Consider the following 23,553-nt stretch of genomic DNA (forward strand, 5'->3'; position numbering starts at 1 on the left):
AAGATTCCAGAGGCTCACTTCCATATGTGACACAGGTTTAAGGTGCTGGGCAGTACGTACAGAGGAGATGTCAGGGGTAAGTTTTTTACTCAGAGAGTGGTGAGTGCGTGGAATGGGCTGCCGGCAACGGTGGTGGAGGCGGATACGATAGGGTCTTTTAAGAGACTTTTGGATAGGTACATGGAGCTTTGTAAAATAGAGGGCTATAGGTAAGCCTAGTAATTTCTAAGGTAGGGACATGTTCGGCACAGCTTTGCTGTAGGTTTTCTACATTTCTATGTTTCTCCATCTTTTACCAAGTTCTGGCAATGGAGCAGATCCACAAGGGGACTACCATCAGGGGACGGGTGGCAGTGGGGAGCCCCCAACGCAGGTACAGGAATACTGCCCATTCAGTAACAAATAAGCACTGGGTCATGAGCCTTGTTAATTAGACAGTTACAAATCATGAGTACAAGTAGAAGTTTCAGTTAAACATCTTCGTTTATTTATAATAAAAAAATCAACTGCTTTCTTTTCAGCATTTAATGAACTGTACTTTAATTTTCACTGTTTTAGTCTTGTGGGTCAGGGACCAGCCTCGGACTGAGTGAGATGAAGGACAGTCAAGGCGAGTAAATGAAGGAGACAGGAGACTCCATATTGGCAGGGGGAGGTGGGGGAGTGGTGATGGAAGAACCTCTGGGTCTCTACAACAAAAATCTCTGAGCAGTGGACTGCTCACTAAAATCATATTGTCAGGCATCATGGAGAGGCCCAAGAAGCTAAATTTAAAGTAGGACAAGATGTGTGTCACATGGACTGAGGGTCCCAGCGGTGAGTTCCAGATATGAAGTAGGCTGGGTCAACACTCTGAACGTAGACTTTTTGCCCTTTGTTGGTGAGATGTCCTGTGCTCAGTGTGAGCGAGATATGCTGTGCCCTGGGGTGGTAAGACAGTCTGTGTCCTGTGTTGGTGAGACGTTCTGTGCCCAGTGTTGGGGTGACATTCCATGCCCAGTTGGGATTGGAGAAGCAGTTGTCTGGAGAATACGATGGGACAGAGAATACTTTACAAATTACAGCAGTTCGGATTATCGCTTGTTGGTTTACGGTTGGTTCCTTCCATGTTGTAACCAAAGCCCTTTCTTATCTGCTTCTCCTCCCGGCTCCTGACCTCCTGGTGGCATCAACTGTCTGTGGTGGGCAGGAGTGCAGCTGATCCATCCATTGACTAATATCATCATCAAGAAATCTTCCTCATTGACAAGATGCCTGCTCTCGAGTCCAGCAACTAAAACAGAACAGGTAGACCGTTGGGGGTGGGTGGGGGTTGTTAGAAACGAAACATAAGAAAGCCTGGAGGCCGGGCTGGAGGTCTGTGCTCACGCTAATCCAGAGGCTCCTGTTTTATTCTGAACGTTGTTGGCGTGAGCTGTAACTGCTTGTCCTGACGATACAGCACATATTCACTGAACTGTGAAGAATCCACACCGCCACCGCAGGAAGCCACTACACGAAATCCCTTGTGCAGCAACCGCTCCAGTACCTGTGGGAGTGAAGAGCAAGGAATGAGTCTGTCAGCAAGCACCATCCCAGAACACCCTGCAGAAAACCGAAGGCAGCCAATCCACTTCACGCACCTTTGAAAATGATGTTCATCAGTCCCTCTCCGCTGCTCTCTCCTGCTGGCATTGTTTTAATTTTTAGTTTTCAGTAGAATGTGCCAGCACCTGACCAAGTCAGCGCTCTTCTCCCCCTTTGGCTCTGTCAGTGAACTTCTGCTGGTTAAAACAAGGTTCTCCCCATGTATGAGGCATATGCTGGAGGAACTCAGCAGATCAGGCTGCGTCAGTGAAGGGAAATGACCGTCAATGTTTCAGGAAACCCTTCGCTTCCCTCTGTAGACGCTGCCTGGCCTGTTGAGTTCCTCCAGCATTTTGTGTGTGTTGCTCAGCATTTCCAGCATCTGCAGGATCTCTGCATTTGTGATTCCCCAGCGATTCCATCAGAACCTGTGTTAATTCTGAACATCTTCAATGTAGGAAGAGAGAGCCTGGAGAAATTTTACATCAGAAACAGGAGCAGCAGCCAATCAACCCCTCCAGCTCCCTCTGTCAGTTAATGAGATCAGAGCTGTTCCAGTCTTTGCCTCAACTCCCAGGCTCTCCACACCCCCTGAAGCTCAAATCTCCAGCGTGGCCACCTCCACAGCTCCCTACTATACAGAATTGCAAAGATTCAAGATGATCTGAGAGAAGAAATTCCTCCTCACCTCTTTCTGAAATGGGCAAGGCCTTTTTCTGAAACTACACCCCATAGTTTGAGAAATCGCTCAGCATCAGTAAAATCACCTCTGATTTTTCTAAACTCTAATCAGCACAGGCCTACCCTACTTTGTGTATCTTGATTTCACCCCAGGAATCAACCTAGTGAACCTTCTCTGCTTCCACTGTGCAGTAATTACATTCTTCCTTAAACAGAGACCAAAACTCGATGTGAGCGCCCCAATATCTGATAAAGGACACCAGGAATGAAGGAACACACACAAAATGCTGGAGCAACTCAGCGGGCCAGGCAGCATCTATGGAAAAAAAGTCCAGTTGATGTTTTGGGCCGAGACCCTTCATTGGGAATGAAGGACTTCAGTTCTTAGCCTCAGAGTTGTAGAAACAGGCCGTTTGGCTCACCCTGTCTATTTATTTATTTTATTTAGTAATACGGTGGCCAGCCTTTTGAGACACGTCACCCCAGCAATCCCAGAACCCTGATTAACCATAACCTAATCACGGGATAATTTACAATGAGCAATTAACCCACCCGCTGTGTCTTTGGACTGTGGGAGGAAAGCAGAGCACCCGGGGAAAACCCACGCTTCTCGCAGGGTGGACGTACTGTGGCACCCCATGCTGACAATCAAGTACACATTCATTCTCTCCCACTCAGTTTGGTTCCTGGCCTTCTACAGGCCAGATGCTGGTAAATTCAAATAGTCCCTTGCATGTTTTGACTCACCACCTCTACCATCTCTCCACGTTCCAGCCAGTGAAATATTCTTCCTTAGATCTCCTCGGAACCCCTTACCTCTCAGCCTAAAACTGTGCTCTTTGGATAATGCTATAGGGGAAAGAATAGTGAGGACTAATAACTTGCAAATAGGAACGTGGTTGTGTTGATGTGGTAACAGGGAGCTGCACATAAAGCCTGGAAGTCGAGACATGGAATAGACCATAAGACATAGGAGCAGAATTAGGCCATTCGGCCCATCGAGTCTTCTCCACCATTCCATCATGGCTGATCTATTATCCCTTAACCCCATTTCCCTGCCTTCTCTCTGTAACCTTTGACACCCTTACTAATCAAGAATCTATCAACCTCCGCTTTGAATACAGGGAATTCAGATCAATTGGGCTATCGGGCAGCTGATTATTCAGGACAACTCCTAAAGAACAAAAACTAAATTGAGAAAATTACTGAAATTCCCTCTGTTTATTTGGGACAGGAGACTGTTGCTGAAGTTTCTAACTTGCATCAGTCTTGTGTGACCATTAGACACTCACTGTGCTTAGAGAGAACAGCTTTTAAATGGCTTTGGCTGCATGTGTTTGTGTTCAAAGAGCAGTGATTTTTGTCACTGATAGTTGGAGAGAAATAAGCAGTAAGATAATTTGTAATGCACCAGCTGCTCACACGACCGTCTACCACCTCCCATGGCCTCACCTGATCCCGACTGGGGGGCTAAGCCGGTGCTATACTTTGCCCAGGCTAGCAGAGGGAAAGAGAGCCTTGCATTTCCTTTGGTGGAGACATATCTCCACCCTACCTTCCAGGAGATATTTAGACATCCTTTCAAAGGCTAAAATACTCAGGCAGGTCTAGCCCACACTGCCCAGCCATATCCAAAATAAACATTGGGTTAAACAGTAGGCAAATCCCCAGAGGATAAACTGGGGGCTCTTACTGAGCCTGGAGAGGGTGTGATAGGTAAAGGTCAGGCAAATTGGACCAAGATTACTTTAACTAAGCAAGAGCCAATGGAGAAATTTGGGGATTACTCTGAACCCACAGCATAAATAAGCCCAAAGGGGGACGATGACATCGGCTTACAACTTCTGAAAGATGGCATGGGTCCACATCTGACCCAGATAATAAAAACGTGGCCACACAGTTAATTGGGATTTATGCTGTAGTGTTCCATGACTCTATAAATTCTTAACTGGCCAATGAGAGCAGAAGCAGAGAGTGGAAGAACAGGAGACAGTGCACCTGTAGTGGCAGGTGGAAGACGGGACAGAATGTTTCAACTGTGGAAGGAGGGGGGGTCATATGGTCCAGAATTGTAAGCAGAGGAAAATGTCAAGACTTCCCACAGTTACTGCATTTAACTTGCCCCTTTCCTATGTCCTTACAATCCCAGACAACTGTTGGTAAAAAAGTAGAGGAAAAGTGGGACAAAGTCTGTGTTCCCAGCAAGCTGAGGATCAGCACTCTGCTTCGAGTGATGGTACAGCGGGAACTGCCTTTCAGATCTCTGCAGAGGAGTTAAAACGACCGCTGATGAAATAATTAGTATTGTCCCTCAGTGGGAAAGGTGGGGACCCCAGAATGTTGGTCAGTGCGCAGTTAGGGGTCTGGCAATGTACTGTGTTGGTAGGCACTGGGGCCTCGATATCAATGACAAAACCTAGATGAACCATTACAAATAAAGCTACAATAGTGGTGGGGATGGGCGTGGGATCCATACTTGTCCAATCAAGTGAACTCATCCTGACACAGATGAAGGACGTGAGCATTTTACTGCACAGAACAGGCCCTTTCAGCCTTCCCGCCCTAGAAACACCCGATTCAACCCGAGCCTAATCACTCACAAACAAGACCGTGACAGCCGTTCAGACATCGCACGCACCCCACTGACAGTACCCCATTAAACCTGAAGCAGAGGGAATGTCACAGGACTACAGCAACAAGGAATGATGCAGCGAACAACTGCCTAGACGGATTGCCAGATCTGACCTGTACTAAGCCAGGCGGGTCCTGCTGATTACCATTGGTTAGACCTTCCTGAGCAAATATGACACTTAGGAATATTCTACAGTGGCAATCCCATCTATCTTTTTGAATGGCCTGAGGGCAGAACAGGATATTTTTACTGTCTTAGTTATTGCCAATGATTTTGGTAGATTCTGGTACATCCTGATATTCAGGATAATTGGACAAGAGAAGGCTGCCCTAGGTTTCCATAACAGCCCTGACGTTTTCCATTGATGTATGCCCAAGATAATCACCCGTGTTCCCTTGGCAGATACCAGATACCAGTGGCAGTATTTTGTAATATGTGGATAGTATTTTAATTCCACTGCCAGGAGAGAAAGGAAGAGCGCTGTGCATGGCCGCAAATCTGGCTGCGAAAGGAGGACGACTGATCATGGACGGGGCTAGCAACTCCATCCCATATAGGCCCAGTGCTACAGAAACGCCAAAAGCAGCTCCAAGGACCTCATCCCCAGGAGAGGAAAGATCCTCATTTAGAAGACATATGAAGTCATGTGATGAAAGCTGCAAGTCCTTGGAAGCCACAGGGCCAATTATCCTTCGACCGACCATCCATCACCACCGCTGCTGGACAGAGGACTCTGGTGAGCTACTGTCAGCAGCCTACGCCCCAGCAGAGGTGATGGGGCTTAAGAAAGAGGCGGAGAGATAGAGCAAACCTGTGTGGTTTTGACGATTTTATAGGTTTTTGGAAGTACAGACCTGAAGGTAAACAACTCCAAGGTACCGTTTGGACAGTCTGAAGTAGTGGATTGGGACACAAGTTTAGACAGGGTGAGAAAGTAATTCCCAAGAAATGTAAAGAAGCAATGCTTAATCTCCTCTGCCCACAGTGAAGGGAATCCAGCTGACTTTGGGGTTCCTAATTTTCTGTCAAGTTTTGTGGGGCACCACAGTTACATAGCAATTAGTATGACACTATTACAGCTCGGGGCGTCGGAGTTCAGAGTTCAATTTTGGTGTCTTCTGTAAGCAAGCTTGTACATTCCTTCCCGTGTGCCAGTGGGTTTCCTCCCCCAGTCGAAAGTTGTATCGGTTAGTAGGGTAATTGTCCTGTGTTTAGACTAGGGTTAAATCAGTGAGTTACCGGGCTGTGCAGTTGCTGGGCCGGAAGGGCCTGTTCTGCATTGTATCTCCAAATACAATAAAACTAAATAATAAACATGTTGTGCTCGCACAAGCTCTCTTACGAAGAAGGTAGCGGGGCAAAGAGCGGGTGGAACAGACACCAGAGGTGGGTTTGGCCATTTTGTGTTGAAAGCAAACCCTAGCTGCAGCACTGGCTTTGCTGGACATGAACAAATTGTTCCATCTGTTCTGTGACAAAGAGGGAGTTTTAATGCTATTGTGCGGCAAGAGCATGGTGACATTTGCAGCCTGTAGCAATTATTCTGTAAAACGGGATCCAATTGTGGCAACAGTGCATCGCTATATGCAAGTGAGGTTGTTGCAGCATCAGGACCTGCTGTGTTACTCTGCTGGGTCAGATAGTCTTGCACAGACCGCACAGCACAGTCACTCTCCTGGCGACAGGGAAACTACAGGTAGTGTCTGATAGCAGGCGAGTGTATTGTTGCCTGCTGACAAACATGTACAGAAAGTGACAGACAGTCTGGTTAACCCAGCCGGGTTAATGGGAGAGGCTGGATCCTCATATGACAGCAGCAATGGAATTCAAGGGCCCTAAAAGAGTCAGTTCTCTGGATAGAGAGGGACTGTCCTGAGGTTGCGTGAGACTAGAATGAGAGGTTGGGTAAAAGGTGAAATGTTTAAGGGGGATATGAGGGGGAACCTCTTCACTCAGAGGGTGGTGAGAGTGTAGAACGAACTGCCAGTTGGAATGGTGGATTTGGGTTTGAGTTCAACAATTAAGAAGGGTTTGGATAGGTACACGGGTGGGAAGGGCATGGAGGGCTGTGGTCCGGGTGTATATCCATGGGACTAGGCAGGGACTAGATGGACTGTGGGCCCTTTTCTGTGCTGTAGTGCTCTCTGATTCTATGACATAGAAAGAGTTACTCAAAGCTGCTAAACTGTCCCAATAAGTAGCAGCCATAAAGATCAAGGCATACAACACAGAAGGGTAGACACCCATGAACAAATGGGAAATGACTTTGCTGATCAAGCAGTTAAGGTGATTATAGAGGGATCTGGTTCAGTCCCAGTAGAGTTAGCAATGGTCAGGAAGGAGGAGGAGGAAGAATTAATAGTGATACAAGTGGGGCCATGATCAGAGGGAAACTGGATTTGGGAACAGACAGGAGCAGTGCAAAGGGAAGTTGGGATGTGGTGAGAAGGGGAACGTTTGATAGCCCCAGAGTGCAGCAGATATAGGTTGTTAAAAACTTACCTTGCTTTACCTCACACAGGGCAGATTAAGATGAGGACCTAGCTAGGAAGATGCTGGTGGTGGCCAGGGATAGGGAGAGATATTGCTAAATTCTGCCGACAGTATATAATATGCTCCAGGTACAGCAATTAAAATCCAACTAGGTCTATGGGAGCAACTTCAGACGGACTTCACAGTATTGATCGCTTCATCAGGTAGGTGAAGGCATCCTCGTGTTGGAAATGCTCTGCTGAGATGGCGGCCCGTGTGCTGACTGAGGACGCAATACCCAAGTGGGGGGTAACAGTCACTTGACAGAGAGGGTGGTGAAGAGTGCTAGCATGTTGCTAACTCAGACACAAGGAAATCTGCAGATGCTGGAATTTCAAGCAACACACATAAAAGTTGCTGGTGAACACAGCAGGCCAGGCAGCGTCTCTAGGAAGAAGTACAGTCGATGTTTCGGACCGAGACTCTTCGTCAGGACTAACTGAAAGAAGAACTAGTAAAAGATTTGAAAGGGGGAGGGGGAGGGATGGAACCAAGAGCTGGACAGGTGTTTGGCAAAGGGGATATGAGAGGATCATGAGACAGGAGGCCCAGGGAGAAAGAAAAGGGGGAGGGGGGGGAGCCCAGAGGATGGGCAAGGGGTATAGTGAGAGGGACAGAGGGAGAAAAAGGAGAGAGAGAAAGAATGTGTGTATATAAATAAATAAATAACGGATGGGGTACGAGGGGGAGGTGGGGCATTAGCGGAAGTTAGAGAAGTCGATGTTCATGCCATCAGGTTGGAGGCTAACCAGACGGAATATAAGGTGTTGTTCCTCCAACCTGAGTGTGGCTTCATCTTTACAGTAGAGGAGGCCGTGGATAGACATGTCAGAATGGGAATGGGATGTGGAATTAAAATGTGTGGCCACTGGGAGATCCTGCTTTCTCTGGCGGACAGAGCGCAGGTGTTCAGCAAAGCAGTCTGCGTCGGGTCTCGCTAATATATAAAAGGCCACATCGGGAGCACCGGACGCAATACATCTTCCCAGCCGACTCACAGGTGAAGTGTCGCCTCACCTGGAAGGACTGTCTGGGGCCCTGAATGGTGGTGAGGGAGGAAGTGTAAGGGCATGTGTAGCACTTGTTCCGCTTCTCATTCCATGCTGACCTCAGAGTTCAGGCTTGGTTGAACGCACCCTGAAAGGGAGCCTAATGGTTATCCTATTAGAGGCTGGGGAACTTACCAGCAGTGCTGCTGAAACTATGAGAGAGCCCTCCTTGTGGAGCAGGACTTACTCCTTTTGAATTAACCCACGAACTGGAGTGTCTTTGGACTACAGGAAAACCAGCTAGAGGAAACCCAGATGCACATGAGAAGGAACGTACAGTCTTGCTTACAGAAGGAACCAGGATTAAACTCCAAACTCCAACATGCCGAGCTGTAATAGTGTCATAGAAAACCTACAGCAACAATACAGGCCCTTCGGCCCACAATGCTGTGCCGAACATGTACTTACTTTAGAAATTACCGAGGGTTACCCACAGCCCTCTATTTTTCTCAGCTCCATGTACCTGTCCAGAAGTCTCTTAAAAGACCCTATCGTATCCACCTCCACCACCATCGCCGACAGCCCATTCCACGCACGCATCACTCTCTGAGTAAAAAACGTACCCCTGACGTCTCCTCTGTACCTGCTTCCAAACACCTTCAAACTATGCCCTCTCGTGCTAGCCATTTCAGGCCTGGGAAAACTCCTCTGACTATCCACATGATCAATGCCCGTCATCATCTTGTACAGTGTCACACTAACTGCTACACCACCATGGCTACCGGGCAATGTGCTTACAGATGGATGAGGGAGGAACAATGATAAGGAATGCGTTAGCCAGTCTGCATGGGAGAGAGCCATTCATGTACATAATCTACAATGGAGAGTCACTGACTGGGAGCACGAGAATGCCCAAGTGAAGGGGAACCTGCCAGAAGCGGGAGGAACAGTAAACATGGAACAGGACAAGTTCTGCTCAGACAATTAGAATAACTTTTGAGCTCTCTTTCTCGACAGCAAACAAAAGGCAGACTGAAAATGGAGGGAGTAAGGAAGGATGCCCAGCTGTGGGGTGTACCACTGGTATGCAGTTTTACATGGAGCCGTGCTGTGAAATGGACATTTGAAAACTGCACAGCGCTCGGGGCATCTGGCGGGCAGAGGGCGTACGCGAAGGGGGAAAGTGGGATCCCACGGTATTATTTGCCATTCAAAGACACAGGACTAATGAACCACTCACACTTCAGTTCAGTAACGAACCTGTAGGGTAATGTGACAGGGCTGCTCCATTCGGGAATTGATCACTGCCCACCGAGGGTTGGATAGGACTGGTTAGTATTGGAAGATGTGAGTGAAAGGTTACTCTAATACCAGGCTACAGACATGTGCAGGCAGTTTTTAACCCGACAGCTTTATGACTCCTTAATTTTTGCAGGGACAGTCCTAACTGCCTTTCCCAAAATTTACTTTTTAGGCAAGTTACTCACAGTGAGTTTAGGAGAGAAAGATGGAGAACGAAAAGGAACTTAACAGAGTTGTTTGGAGCAGGATATTCAGCAGGTGTGTCCACAGTTAACACTTCAGATATATCAGATATTGGTACAGTACACAAATCAGTTAGTTCCCTTTGGCTAGAGTTGAAAATTATGCTCACCTGAGTCAAGCGAGTAGAATAGGAAAGCTAGGAATTGTATTGCAGCCATTACAGGGGTTATTAACAGAGTGAACAATGGCACAAGACGCTGTGATAAAATGCAGTCTGTACAACATATCTGGCCTGTAGTCAGGACAAACGTTCTGCAGTTAGAAGGTCACAGAGTCCCAGGCTGGCTATCAGACAGCCAGCTGACAGGATGGGTGGGTGAAGGAGGCCCTGTGTGCCACGTTTGAGATCGCATTCTGACTAATCCTGTCCCAATGAGACTACGGAAATGAGACCGCTGCAGATTTTCTTTTGTTGGTGATTTTGAGAAGGATTGGATAGGATAGGATTGTTAAGAAGGCCTTCAAAAATCAATGTATTGAGTACAGGAGATGGGATGTTCTGTTGAAGATGTATAAGATGTTGGTGAGGCCTAATTTGGAGTAATGTGTGCAGTTTTGGTCACCCACCTACAAGAAAGAAGGAAATAAGGTTGAAAAAGTACAGAGAAAATTTACAAGAATGTTGGTGGATCTGGAGAACCTAAATTATAAGAAAAAATGGAGCAGGTTAGGACTTTATTCCTCAGAATGTAGAAGATTGAGAGGAGATTTGATAGGAGTATGCAAAATTATGATGGGGATAGACAGAGTAAATACAAGCTGTCTTTTTCCACCTTGTTTGGGTTAAGGGAGAAAGATGAAAAGTTTAAGGGGAATATGAGGGAAACCTTCTTCACTAGTTTAATCCCGTTCCTGACTACCATACCAGAGTAGTGGTTTGTGCAATGTTCTTTGGTGTGGTCAGCAGCTCATCTAGGAGAAGGAAAACTCTGATCACAAACCTCCACTTCCTGGCAACTATATCCACTGGTGGAGAATGTTTCAGGAGTAAACCCTGAGGAAAAATCCAGAGCTGGAGTCCCTAAGGCAGGTCAGCATTGACTGGCAAACTCCTGTGCTGCGCTGGTGTCAAACTGTACCAGTCTCTGCTGTTACTTTGCCTGTTGCATGGGCAACAGCTTGTTCTCCATATCGTACTACTCTGGTTCGCGTATGACTGCCGTGACACAACATCATGGCTGACCCAGCCTTGGGAATCAGTTACCTGCTGAAGGCAGGATTTGTGTAGACACGCATGAAGAAGTTAGACAAGATCTCCATAGTGATGAGCATTGTGAATAAAATGGACTGTCTGGGTTGGGGGCATGAGCATTCACATAGATATCCATGATTGAGATTAACCCCTTTCAAGAATCAGAGATAGATTTCCAGAAGGATCGTAAATTATCTGAAAATTGTTCTTAAGCAAACAGAATTAGGCTAATTGATCCATCAAGACTGCCCTCCATTATTCACTGTGATGATGACTGATCAATCCAAGGGCTCAACACTTTGTCTATACCAGTTCCCAATAACTCTTAATTCTCTGATCTTTCAGAAATTTAAATATTTAAATACCTGCAATGAACTAGCATCCACAACATTCTGGGGTAGACAACTCCAGGAATTCACATCCTTTGCAATGCTCAGCAGTTTGAAGTGAGTTTATCATGTTGCCATGCTCAAGGCTCTCTCCCCAACTTCTACCCTTCTACGTGCCCCAGAGAGGTTGTATCGTCCAAGATTATCCCTCGTTTTTCAGCTATAGCTCCAACCTCTACAGCCACTTGTGATGAGAGAGCTGTTTCATCCCAGGAATTAGTCCAGTGAATCTCTTCTTGATTGCTTCTAATGCTAGTAATCAATTTCTTAATCAATGGACCAATACTACACACAGTACCCCAAGTGTGGCCTCTTCAGCAGGGAAAATAAAGTCCATAAGACATAAAAGCAGAATTAGGCCATGTGGCTCATCGATTCTGCTCCACCATTCTATCATGGCTGATCTATTCTCTCTCTCAGCCCCATTCCCCATTCTCCTGCCTTCGACTAATCACGAACCTATCAACCTCGTTTACATATACACAATGACTTGGCTTCCACAGCTGTCCTTGTCGCCGAATTCCACAGATTAACCACCCTCTGGCTAAAGAAATTCCTCCTCATTTCTGTTCTAAATGGTCGTCCTTCTATTCTGAGGCTGTGCCCTCTGGTCCTAGACTCTCCCACTATAGGAAACATCCTCTCCACATCCACTCTATCCTGAAAGTTTCTTTCTCGAAAGAAACAGCCTTTGGCCCAATCTGTCTATGCCAACCATTACCTCAATCTACACTAGTCAGTAAATAGAGAGTGGAAATAAAGGGATCCCATTCTGGTTGGCTGCCGGTTACCAGTGGTGCTTCACAGGGGTCCATGTTGGGGCCACTTCTTTTTACTTTGTACATCAACGATTTGAATTATGGAATAGATGGCTTTGTGGCTAAGTTTGCTGATGATGCAAAGATAGGTGGAGGGGCCGGTAGTGCTGAGGAAACAGAGAGTCTGCAGAGAGACTTGGATAGATTGGAAGAATGGGCAAAGAAGTGGCAAATGAAGTACAATGTTGGAAAGTGTATGGTTCTGCACTTTGGCAGAAGAAATAAACGGGCAGACTATTATTTAAATGAGGAAAGAATTCAAAGTTCTGAGATGCAACGGGACTTGGGAGTCCTCGTACAGGATACCCATAAGGTTAACCTCCAGGTTGAGTCGGTAGTGAAGAAGGCAAATGCAATGTTGGCATTCATTTCTAGAGGAATAGAGTATAGGAGCAGGGATGTGATGTTGAGGCTCTATAAGGCGCTGGTGAGACCTCACTTGGAGTACTATGGGCAGGTTTGGTCTCCTTAATTAAGAAAGGATGTGCTGACATTGGAGGGGGTACAGAGAAGATTCACTAGAATGATTCCAGGAATGAGAGGGTTAACATATGAGTACGTGGAATGGGCTGCCGGCTACGGTGGATACAACAGGGTCTTTTAAGAGACTCTTAGATAGGTACATGGAGCTTAGAAAAATAGAGGGCTATGTGGTAGGGAAACGCTGGGCAGTTTCTAGAGTAGGTTACATGGTTGGCACAACATTGTGGGCCGAAGGGCCTGTAATGTGCTGTAGGTTTGTATGTTCTATGTTCTAACACCTTGTGTTTCTCCCTCCCCTCCTCCCACCTTCTTATTCTGACCCCATCTTTTTCCTCTAGTCCTGCTGAAGGGTCTCGGCCGGAAACGTTGACGATAATCTTTTCTATAGATGTTGCCAGCATTTTGTGTGTGTTGCTTATGTACTAGATCTCTGTTCTCCAATGCTCTCCATGGCTCTGTCATACACTGAGTATGTTCTGCCTTGGTTTAACCTCCCACAGTGTAACACTACACTTATCTGAGATAAATTCCACTTCCCATTCTCTTGCCTGCTTTCTAAGTCGATATAGATCTCGTCACCTTTAGTGTCCAAAATACTAGTGGCTTTGTCAGCTGAGGATACAGAGAAGATTTTTCGGGATATTCCCCCTAAATTAGAGAGTATTAGCAATGAGGAGATGTCTGAGACATTGGGATTGTTTTCTCTCCAGCATCGGAGACTGTGGGGCAACCTGATAGAAGAGTGTATAAAGATGGGAGGTGGAGAGCCAAGTATTTTTTCCAGGATGGTAATATTGAAAACTTGAGGGCATAGCTTTAAGGTGGGGCACAGTAAGTGGTAGGGGTACATGGCATGCCAGGGGAGGTCGTGGAAGTCGATGCAATGGCAGTTTTAAGAAGCATTTAGTCAGGAAGATGCAGTGACAGGGAATAGAGGATATAGATTGTGCGCAGGCAGATAGAATTAATTTAAATCAGCATCACATTTGGTATGGACATGCCAGACTGAAGGGCCTATTCCTGTGCTGTACTCTTCTGTTTTAAGTAGATTCTCATCCAGATGGACCGAGTGAATGACATCACCAATCCCAGCAGCACATATCCCTCTTATCACCCTTATTCACTGCCGCCAAGTCCCCTTTCACACCAAACAGAAAATCCCTAACTCACCCAGAGATCCAGGCAGCATCCTGGTAAGTTTCTTCTGCACCCTCTCAAAGCTTTCACATCCTTCCTATGAGAGCCCAGAACTGAACTCAATATTCCAAGTGTGGTCTATCCTGAGTTTTATAGAGCTGAAACGTTACCTTACAGTTCTTGAACTCAAACACCCACTAATGAAGGCCAACACACAGTATACCTTCTTAACCACCCTATCAACTCGTGTGGCAACTTTTGAGAAATCAATCTTTTATCCTTGAACAGTCCTACCTTGACTCTAGTCTGGGTAGAGTTGACATATGTGTAGAATACCTTGGGGTTTTCCTTAATCTTACACGCCAAGGAATTTTCTTGTCACCTTGTAGCTCTACTAAGTCTATTCTTAAACTCCTTCCTAACTGTCTTATAACTCTCAAGAGCCCTGTCAGAGCTTTGCTTCCTAAACCTTCAGAATGCTTCCTTCTTTCTTTTGACCCAGATGTTCCACATCTCTTGACAACCGTGGTTCCTTCGCTCTACCATTCTTTCCCTGCCTCAGTGGGACAATTTCCCCCTGGATCAATAAAGTATGACTATGACAAACCTATCCAGAACTTAATGCAAGTGCTCCCTACACAGCCTCCAAATTTCTGCTGTACATTCCCCTGAGAACATCTGCTCCCAAGTTCTTGACTAATAGCATAGCAATTAGCCCTTCCCCAGTTAAATACTTTCCCATTCCATCTGCTCCTATCTCTGTCCAAGGCTATGCTAAAGGTCATGGAATTGTGGTCAGTGTCTTGCTAGTGCTTACCCACCAAGAGATCTGTCACCTCTGCCTGATACCAGATCCAGTAAGACCTCTCCCCTGTCAGCCTGTTCACGTACACTCAGTGACCATTGTATTAGGTACATCTGCTCGTTAATTCAAATATCTAATCAGCTAATCATGTGGCAGCAACTCAGTGCATAAACACATGAAGACATGGTCAAGAGGTTCTGTAGTTGCTCAAATCAAACATCAGAATGGAGATGAAATGTGATCTGTGACTATGACTATGATTATTGGTGGTGCCCCATGGAGTGATTTGAGTGTCTCAGAAACTGCTAATCTCATAGAAAAGTAAAGCAGAGAAACAGACCCATCGGCTCATTCACTCTGTACCGAACCATTAAACTTGCCTATTCTCACGGACCTGCACCGAGACCATAGCCCTCCATACCCCTACCATCCATGTACCCATCCAAACTTCTCAGTAAATGTTGAAATCATGCTCACATGTACCACTTGTGCTGGCAGCTCGTTCCACACTCTCACCACCCTCTGAGTGAGGAAGGTTCCACTCATGTTCTCCTTAAACTTTTCACCTTTCACCCTTACCGTGACTTCTGGTTGTAGTCCTACCAACTTCAGTGGAAAAAACCTGCTTGCATTTACCCTATCTATACCCCTCATAATTTTGTATATCTCTATCAAATCTCCTCTCAATCTTCTATGTTCTAAGGAATAAAGTCCTAACATATTCAATCTTTTCCTATTAACTCAGGTCCTCCAGACCTGGCAACACTTTTGTAAATTTTCTCTGTACTATTTCAACTTTGTTTACATCTTTCTTGTAGGCAGGTGACCAAAACTGCACACGATATTCCAGATTAGGCCTCTTCAACATCTTATACAATTCCAACTTAACATCCCATCTCCTGTACTCAATACTTTGATTTATGAAGACCATTGTACCAAAAGCTTTATTTATGACCTTATATATCTGTGATGCCACTTTAATGAATTATGGACCTGTATTCCCAGATCTCTTTGTTCTACTGCACTCCTCAGTGGCCCACTGTTCACGCTGTATGACCTACCATAGTGCAACACCTCACACTTGCCTGCATTAAATTCCATCTGCCATTTTTTATTCCATTTTACCAGCTGGTCCAGAATCTGCTGCAAACCATGATAGTCTAATTCGCTGTTCACTTCATCCCCAATTTTGGTGTCATCCACAAATTTGCTGATCTAGATAACCACATTATCATCCATATCATTGATATAGATAACAAACAACAAAGGACCCAGCACCGATCCCTGAAACACTCCTCTAGTCACAGGCCTCCAGTCAGAGAGGCAACCCTGTACTACCACTTCCTGGATTCTACCAGAAAGCCAATGTCTAATCTAATTTACTATCTCGTCTTGAATGCCGAGTGACCTAACCTTCTTGACCTGCCTCCCATGCAGGACCTTGTCAAATGCCTTGCTAAAGTTCATGTGGATTGGCTATCCTCCAATCCTCTGGAACATCACCTGTCACTAAGGATGATTTAAATATGAACTTCCCATGATTCAGGACACTTACAAAGACAGGTGTAAGGGTTTCTTCTTTCATGTTACTTGCTAGGACTAATAATGAAATGGCTTCTCTGCAATGTTAACTGATGAGGTAATGTTCTCTATAGCAGCATGTCTGGGTTATGATTAGTGATAATGGGACATGTATTCATTTGCTAACCAATTGGGATAGATGTTATTCTTTCTGTCTGTGTGAAAGCTGTTAGTTTGCGCAGGCTTTGGGAGAAGGTGCGAAACATAGAAACATAGAAAATAGGTGCAGGAGTAGGCCATTCGGCCCTTCAAGCCTGCACCGCCATTTATGATGATCATGGCTGATCATCCAACTCAGAACCCCGCCCCAGCCTTCCCTCCATACCCCCTGACCCCCGTAGCCACAAGGGCCATATCTAACTCCCTCTTAAATATAGCCAATGAACTGCCCTCAACTGTTTCCTGTGGCAGAGAATTCCACAGATTCACCACTCTCTGTGTGAAGAAGTTTTTCCTAATCTCGGTCCTAAAAGGCTTCCCCTCTATCCTCAAACTGTGACCCCTCGTCCTGGACTTCCCCAACATCGGGAACAATCTTCCTGCATCTTGCCTGTCCAATCCCTTTAGGATTTTATACGTTTCAATCAGATCCTCCCTCAATCTTCTAAATTCCAACGAGTACAAGCCCAGTTCATCCAGTCTTTCTTCATATGAAAGTCCTGTCATCCCAGGAATCAATCTGGTGAACCTTCCTTGTACTCCCTCTATGGCAAAGATGTCTTTCCTCAGATTAGGGGACCAAAACTGCACACAATACTCCAGGTGTGGTCTCACCAAGGCCTTGTACAACTGCAGTAGTACCTCCCTGCTCCTGTACTCGAATCCTCTCGCTATAAATGCCAGCATACCATTCGCCTTTTTCACCGCCTGCTGTACCTGCATGCCCACTTTCAATGACTGGTGTATAATGACACCCAGGTCTTGTTGCACCTCCCCTTTTCCTAATCGGCCACCATTCAGATAATAATCTGTTTTCCTATTTTTGCCACCAAAGTGGATAACTTCACATTTATCCACATTAAATTGCATCTGCCATGAATTTGCCCACTCACCCAACCTATCCAAGTCACCCTGCATCCTCTTAGCATCCTCCTCACAGCTAACACTGCCACCCAGCTTCGTGTCATCCGCAAACTTGGAGATGCTGCATTTAATTCCCTCATCCAAGTCATTGATATATATTGTAAACAACTGGGGTCCCAGCACTGAGCCTTGCGGTACCCCACTGGTCACCGCCTGCCATTCTGAAAAGGTCCCGTTTATTCCCACTCTTTGCTTCCTGTCTGCTAACCAATTCTCCATCCACATCAATACCTTACCCCCAATACCGTGTGCTTTAAGTTTGCACACTAATCTCCTGTGTGGGACCTTGTCAAAAGCCTTTTGAAAATCCAAATATACCACATCCACTGGTTCTCCCCTATCCACTCTACTAGTTACATCCTCAAAAAATTCTATGAGATTCGTCAGACATGATTTTCCTTTCACAAATCCATGCTGACTTTGTCCGATGATTTCACCGCTTTCCAAATGTGCTGTTATCACATCTTTGATAACTGACTCCAGCAGTTTCCCCACCACCGACGTTAGGCTAACCGGTCTATAATTCCCTGGTTTCTCTCTCCCTCCTTTTTTAAAAAGTGGGGTTACATTAGCCATCCTCCAATCCTCAGGAACTAGTCCAGAATCTAACGAGTTTTGAAAAATTATCACTAATGCATCCAACAAACAACATACATCAAAGTTGCTGGTGAACACAGCAGGCCAAGCAGCATCTATAGGAAGAGGCGCAGTCGACGAGACTTCGTCAGGACTAATGCATCCACTATTTCTTGGGCTACTTCCTTAAGCACTCTAGGATGCAGACCATCTGGCCCTGGGGATTTATCTGCCTTCAATCCCTTCAATTTACCTAACACCACTTCCCTACTAACATGTATTTCACTCAGTTCCTCCATCTCACTGGACTCTCCGTCCCCTACTATTTCTGGAAGATTATTTATGTCCTCCTTAGTGAAGACAGAATCATAGGGGACCTACATTTGTCTTTACCAGTCTTTTCCTTTTTACATACCTATAAAAGCTTTTACAGTCAGTTTTTATTTTCCCTGCCAGTTTTCTCTCATAATCTTTTTTCCCCTTCCTAATTAAGCCCTTTGTCCTCCTCTGCTGAACTCTGAATTTCTCCCAGTCCTCAGGTGAGCCACTTTCTCTGGCTAATTTGTATGCTTCTTCTTTGGAATTGATACTATCCCTAATTTCTCTTGTCAGCCACGGGTGCACTACCTTCCTTGATTTATTCTTTTGCCAAACTGGGATGAACAATTGTTGTAGTTCATCCATGCAACCTTTAAATGCTTGCCATTGCATATGCACTGTCAATCCTTTAAGTGTCATTTGCCAGTCTATCTTAGCTAATTCACGTCTCATACCTTCAAAGTTACCCCTCTTTAAGTTCAGAACCTTTGCTTCTGAATTAACTGTGTCACTCTCCATCTTATGAAGAATTCCACCATATTATGGTCACTCTTACCCAAGGGGCCTCTCACGACAAGATTGCTAATTAACCCTTCCTCATTGCTCAAAACCCAGTCCAGAATAGCCTGCTCTCTAGTTGGTTCCTCGACCTGTTGGTTCAAAAAACCATCCCGCATACATTCCAAGAAATCTTCCTCCTCAGCACCCTTACCAATTTGGTTCACCCAATCTACATGTAGATTGAAGTCACCCATTATAACTGCTGTTCCTTTATTGCACACATTTCTAATTTCCTGTTCAATACCATCTCCGACCTCACTACTACTGTTAGGTGGCCTGTACACAACTCCCACCAGCGTCTTCTGCCCCTTAGTGTTACGCAGCTCTACCCATATCGACTCCACATCTTCCCGGCTTATGTCCTTCCTTTCTATTGCGTTAATCTCTTCTTTAACCAGCAACGCCACCCCACCTCCCCTTCCTTCATATCTATCCCTCCTGAATATTGAATATCCCTGAACGTTGAGCTCCCATCCCTGGTCACCCTGGAGCCATGTCTCTGTGATCCCAACTATATCATAATCATTAATAACAATCTGCACTTTCAATTCATCCACCTTATTACGAATGCTCCTTGCATTGACACACAAAGCCTTCAGGTGCTCTTTTACAACTCTCTTAGCCCTTATACAATTATGTTGAAAAGTGGCCCTTTTTAATGCTTGCCCTGGATTTGTCGGCCTGCCACTTTTACTTTTCTCCTTAGTACTTTTTGCTTCTACCCTCACTTTACACCCCTCTGTCTCTCTGCACTGGTTCCCAAACCCCTGTTGTGAACTAACCTCCTCTCGCCTAACCTCTTTAATTTGATTCCCACCCCCCAACCATTCTAGTTTAAAGTCACCTCAGTAGCCCTCGCTAATCTCCCTGCCAGGATATTGGTCCCCCTAGGATTCAAGTGTAACCCGTCCTTTTTGTACAGGTCACGCCTGCGCCAAAAGAGGTCCCAATGATCCAAAAACTTGAATCCCTGCCCCCGCTCTAATCCCTCAGCCACGCTTTTATCCTCCACCTCATCGCATTCCTACTCTCACTGTCGCGTGGCACGGGCAGTAATCCCGAGATTACTACCTTTGCGGTCCTTTTTCTCAACTCCCTTCCTAGCTCCCTATATTCTCCTTTCAGGACCTCATCCCTTTTCCTACCTATGTCGTTGGTACCTATATGTACCACGACCTCTGGCTCCTCACCCTCCCACTTCAGGATATCTTGGACACGATCAGAAATATCCCGGACCCTGGCACCAGGGAGGCAAACTACCATCCAGGTCTCTGGACTGCGTCCACAGAATCGCCTGTCTGACCCCCTTACTATCGAGTCCCCTATCACAACTGCCCTCCTCTTCCTTGCCCTACCCTTCTGAGCTACAGGGCCAGACTCTGTGCCAGAGCCACTGTGGCGAAGAGGATGAAGAGAGAAGACGTGGCTTGAGGAGACGGTTGCTGGACCCGCTGGGCCTGGGCTCGGGGCGGAGCCTGGGGGCTGACTAGTAAAGGAGGATCAGTGAAAGGGAATCCGTGAGCTCCAACATTTGTGCACTAAACATGTTGATGAGATTATTGGTGCCTTTTATTTGTTTTCCTTTCCTTTTGTTTCTCTACTAACCTTATATTTAAATATAAAGTCTTAATTATTTAACTGCACATTGTGGACTGAATGTTATTTCGGGGTACTGATGTTACACAGGGGCCACAACACACAGCATCCACCCAGACAAGAGTGCTAAAGTTTGGTCGGGGAGGGGACACCACCCCTGAGATCATGCCACGAGATGCAACGAGTCTTATACGGGTGTGAGAAAAGGGCCCGAAGGATCATTGGGGACCTGAGTCACCCGAACCACAGTCTATTCCAGCTGTTACCATCTGGGAAGTGGTATGGCAGCATAAAAACCAGGACCAACAGGCTCTGGGACAGCTTCTTCCACCAGGATTAACTCATGCTGATTTGAGTGTATTTCTATGTTACATTGACTGTTCTATTATAAATTATTATGATCGTACATTGCACATTTAGATGGAGATGTAACATAAAGATTTTTACTCCTCATATATATGATGGATGTAAGAAATAAAGTCAATTTAAGTCAATTCAATATCTCTACTAGGGCCCTAACAATTTCTGCACTTGTCTCCTGTAGGGTCTGAGGGAACACTTTGTCAGGCACTGGGGATTCATCCACCCTAATTTGCTTCAGGACAGCAAACACCTCCCTGTCCGCTAAGGCAACCTCATGCCTTCTTTTAGGCTTTCTGATTTCTTTCTATAGTATTCTGTTGCTTTTTTGTACTCCATAAGCATCTCACTTTTCCTGCCTGTCTATACCAGCTATATGCACTTCCTTTTATTCTGAAGCAAGGCCTCAATATCGCTTGAAACCAAGGTTCCTTATACCTCTTATCTCTATCTTTCATTCTGACAGGCACATACAAGTTTTGTGCTTACTAGGATTTCATTTTAGAAGGCTTCCCACTTACCAAGCACGCCTTTGTCAGAAAACACCGTTCTAATCCGCACTTGCCAGATCATTCCTGATACCACCAAAATTGGCCTTTCTCCAAATTAGAATCTCAATTTGTGGACCAGACCTATCTTTATGCATATTTATTTTGAAATTAATGGCATTGGGATCAGTAGATGCAAAGTGTTCCCCTCTGCAAACATCTGTCACCTGCCCTGTCTCATTTCCTAATAGCAGATCAAGTACTGCACTCTCGCTCATTGGGACTTCTACGTACTGATTAAGAAAACTTTCCTGACCACATTTGACAAACTCTGTCTTATCTAGTCCTTTTGTCGTATGGGAGTCCCAGTCTATCTGAAGTTTTCATGCATAAGAGTCTCTAGAATTTACAGAGAATGGTGTGAAAAACAAAAAAAAAATCTAGAGAGCGGGCGAAAATGCCTTGTTAATGAGAGACGTCAGAGGAGTTCGACTCCTCTGGTTCAAGCTGACAGGAAGACAACAGCACCTCAAATAATCATGTGTAACAACAGTGGTGTGCAGAAGAGCATCTCTGAATGCATAACACATCGAACCCTGAATTGGATGGCCTTCAGCAACAGAAGACCATGAACATACACTCAGTGGCCACTTTGTTAGGTACAGGAGGTATTGTATTAGGAATTCTTCCTAGATACACCTAACAAATTCTGTCTCATTTAAACCACTTGCATCGAGAACATTCTGCACTTCACTCATCCGAAACTTTATCCATTCTTTCTCTAATGCAGTCTATTTTTTTTTTCCGCTCTTTGCAGTTTTTATCAGTTCCTCATTCCCTATATGGTCTCTGTAATCTGCCAAGGTTGCCTTGGCTTCACTATTCACCCCAATGGAACAGTGAAACATGTTACCTCCACTGTTCATCAGTATCTCTACCATGGAGCAAGTGAAGGGCACGAAGTTCCTTGGTGTACACATAATGGATGATCTAACCTGGACCTACAACACCTCACTCGTCAAGAAGACACAGCAGCATCTACACTTTCTGAGGAGGTTGCAGAGTGCAAGGCTCCCCGCCTATATTCTAACAACCTTCTACAGGAGCACCATTGAGACTGTCCTGTCTGGCTACATCATTGTGTGGTACTGAAACTGGAGGGCATCGGACTGCAAGACCTTACAGAGGACAGTAAGAACCACCGAGTGGACCATCAGGGGCTCCCCCCCCCCCCCCCAGGGTGGGAGTGCCACAGACGAAGGGTCAGAAGTATTGTTGAGGATCCCTACCATCAGGAAGGTGGTACAGGAGCATCAGGATAAGGACTGCCAGACTGGTAACAGCTTCTTCCCCCAGCCTGTGACCCTAATGGAACAGCAAGCTGTTTATTGTTCACAAGTGCTACACACTTCACATGCATTTCACATGGGCACCACCAGACCGTAGCAGTTAGCACAACACTATTACAATTCAGGCATCAGCGTTCAATCTCCAACATCCTCTGTAAGAAATCTCTGTACGTTCTCCCCATGGAATGTGTGGGTTTCACCGTTTCTTCCCACAGTCCAGGCATACCGGGTAGGTTAATTGGTTGTTGTAAATTATGCTGTGGTTGGGTAAGGGTTAAATAGGGGAAGTTGGGGCTTGCTGGGGAGCATGAATCAAAGGACTGGAAGGAGTAGAAATAATAAATTTATTTTTGAGCAAGACACATCAAAGTTGCTGGTGAACGCAGCAGGCCAGGCAGCATCTCTAGGAAGAGGTACAGTCGACATTTACCCTCTCGGCCTGAAACGTCGACTGTACCTCTTCCTAGAGATGCTACCTGGCCTGCTGCGTTCACCAGCAACTTTGATGTGTGTTGCTTGAATTTCCAGCATCTGCAGAATTCCTGTTGTTTGCAAATTTATTTTTGATTTGTTTTATTAACTTATTTGTGGTAATGTTTTGTTTTGTATGCTATGTGTGATACGTGTTTGTACTGTGGGTGCACTGTGGTGGGTGGTCCAGAGGAACATTGTTTCGTTTGGTTGTATATATACACAGCCAGGTGATAATAAACTTGAACTTGAACTCATTGTCACATCATTAAATCACTGGAGTAAGACTGCCAAATCAGCTCAAATCAAATGCAGTTTTAGATGCAATTCCATTCTAGTAAAACAATGGTCACTGGCCAAGCAAACTTCACACAGGGAAGTGTCCCATGTAAGAAGTCTTT

At 45.6% G+C, this 23,553-nt stretch overlaps 1 protein-coding gene across 1 annotated transcript in view; it reads right to left on the bottom strand.

Moving 5' to 3' along the window:
• Positions 1-423: 423 nt before the first annotated feature.
• Positions 424-23,553, bottom strand: part of LOC134356561 (BTB/POZ domain-containing protein kctd15) — an 88,853-nt gene continuing 65,723 nt past the window's right edge. The window contains exon 6 of the mRNA XM_063067529.1: positions 424-1,528. Coding sequence (XP_062923599.1) covers positions 1,370-1,528 — 159 coding nt within the window. The 3' untranslated portion in view covers positions 424-1,369. The remainder of the gene's footprint in view (positions 1,529-23,553) is intronic.

This window comes from Mobula hypostoma, chromosome 14 (genome assembly GCF_963921235.1).
Source record: "Mobula hypostoma chromosome 14, sMobHyp1.1, whole genome shotgun sequence".
Lineage (NCBI taxonomy): Eukaryota > Metazoa > Chordata > Chondrichthyes > Myliobatiformes > Myliobatidae > Mobula > Mobula hypostoma.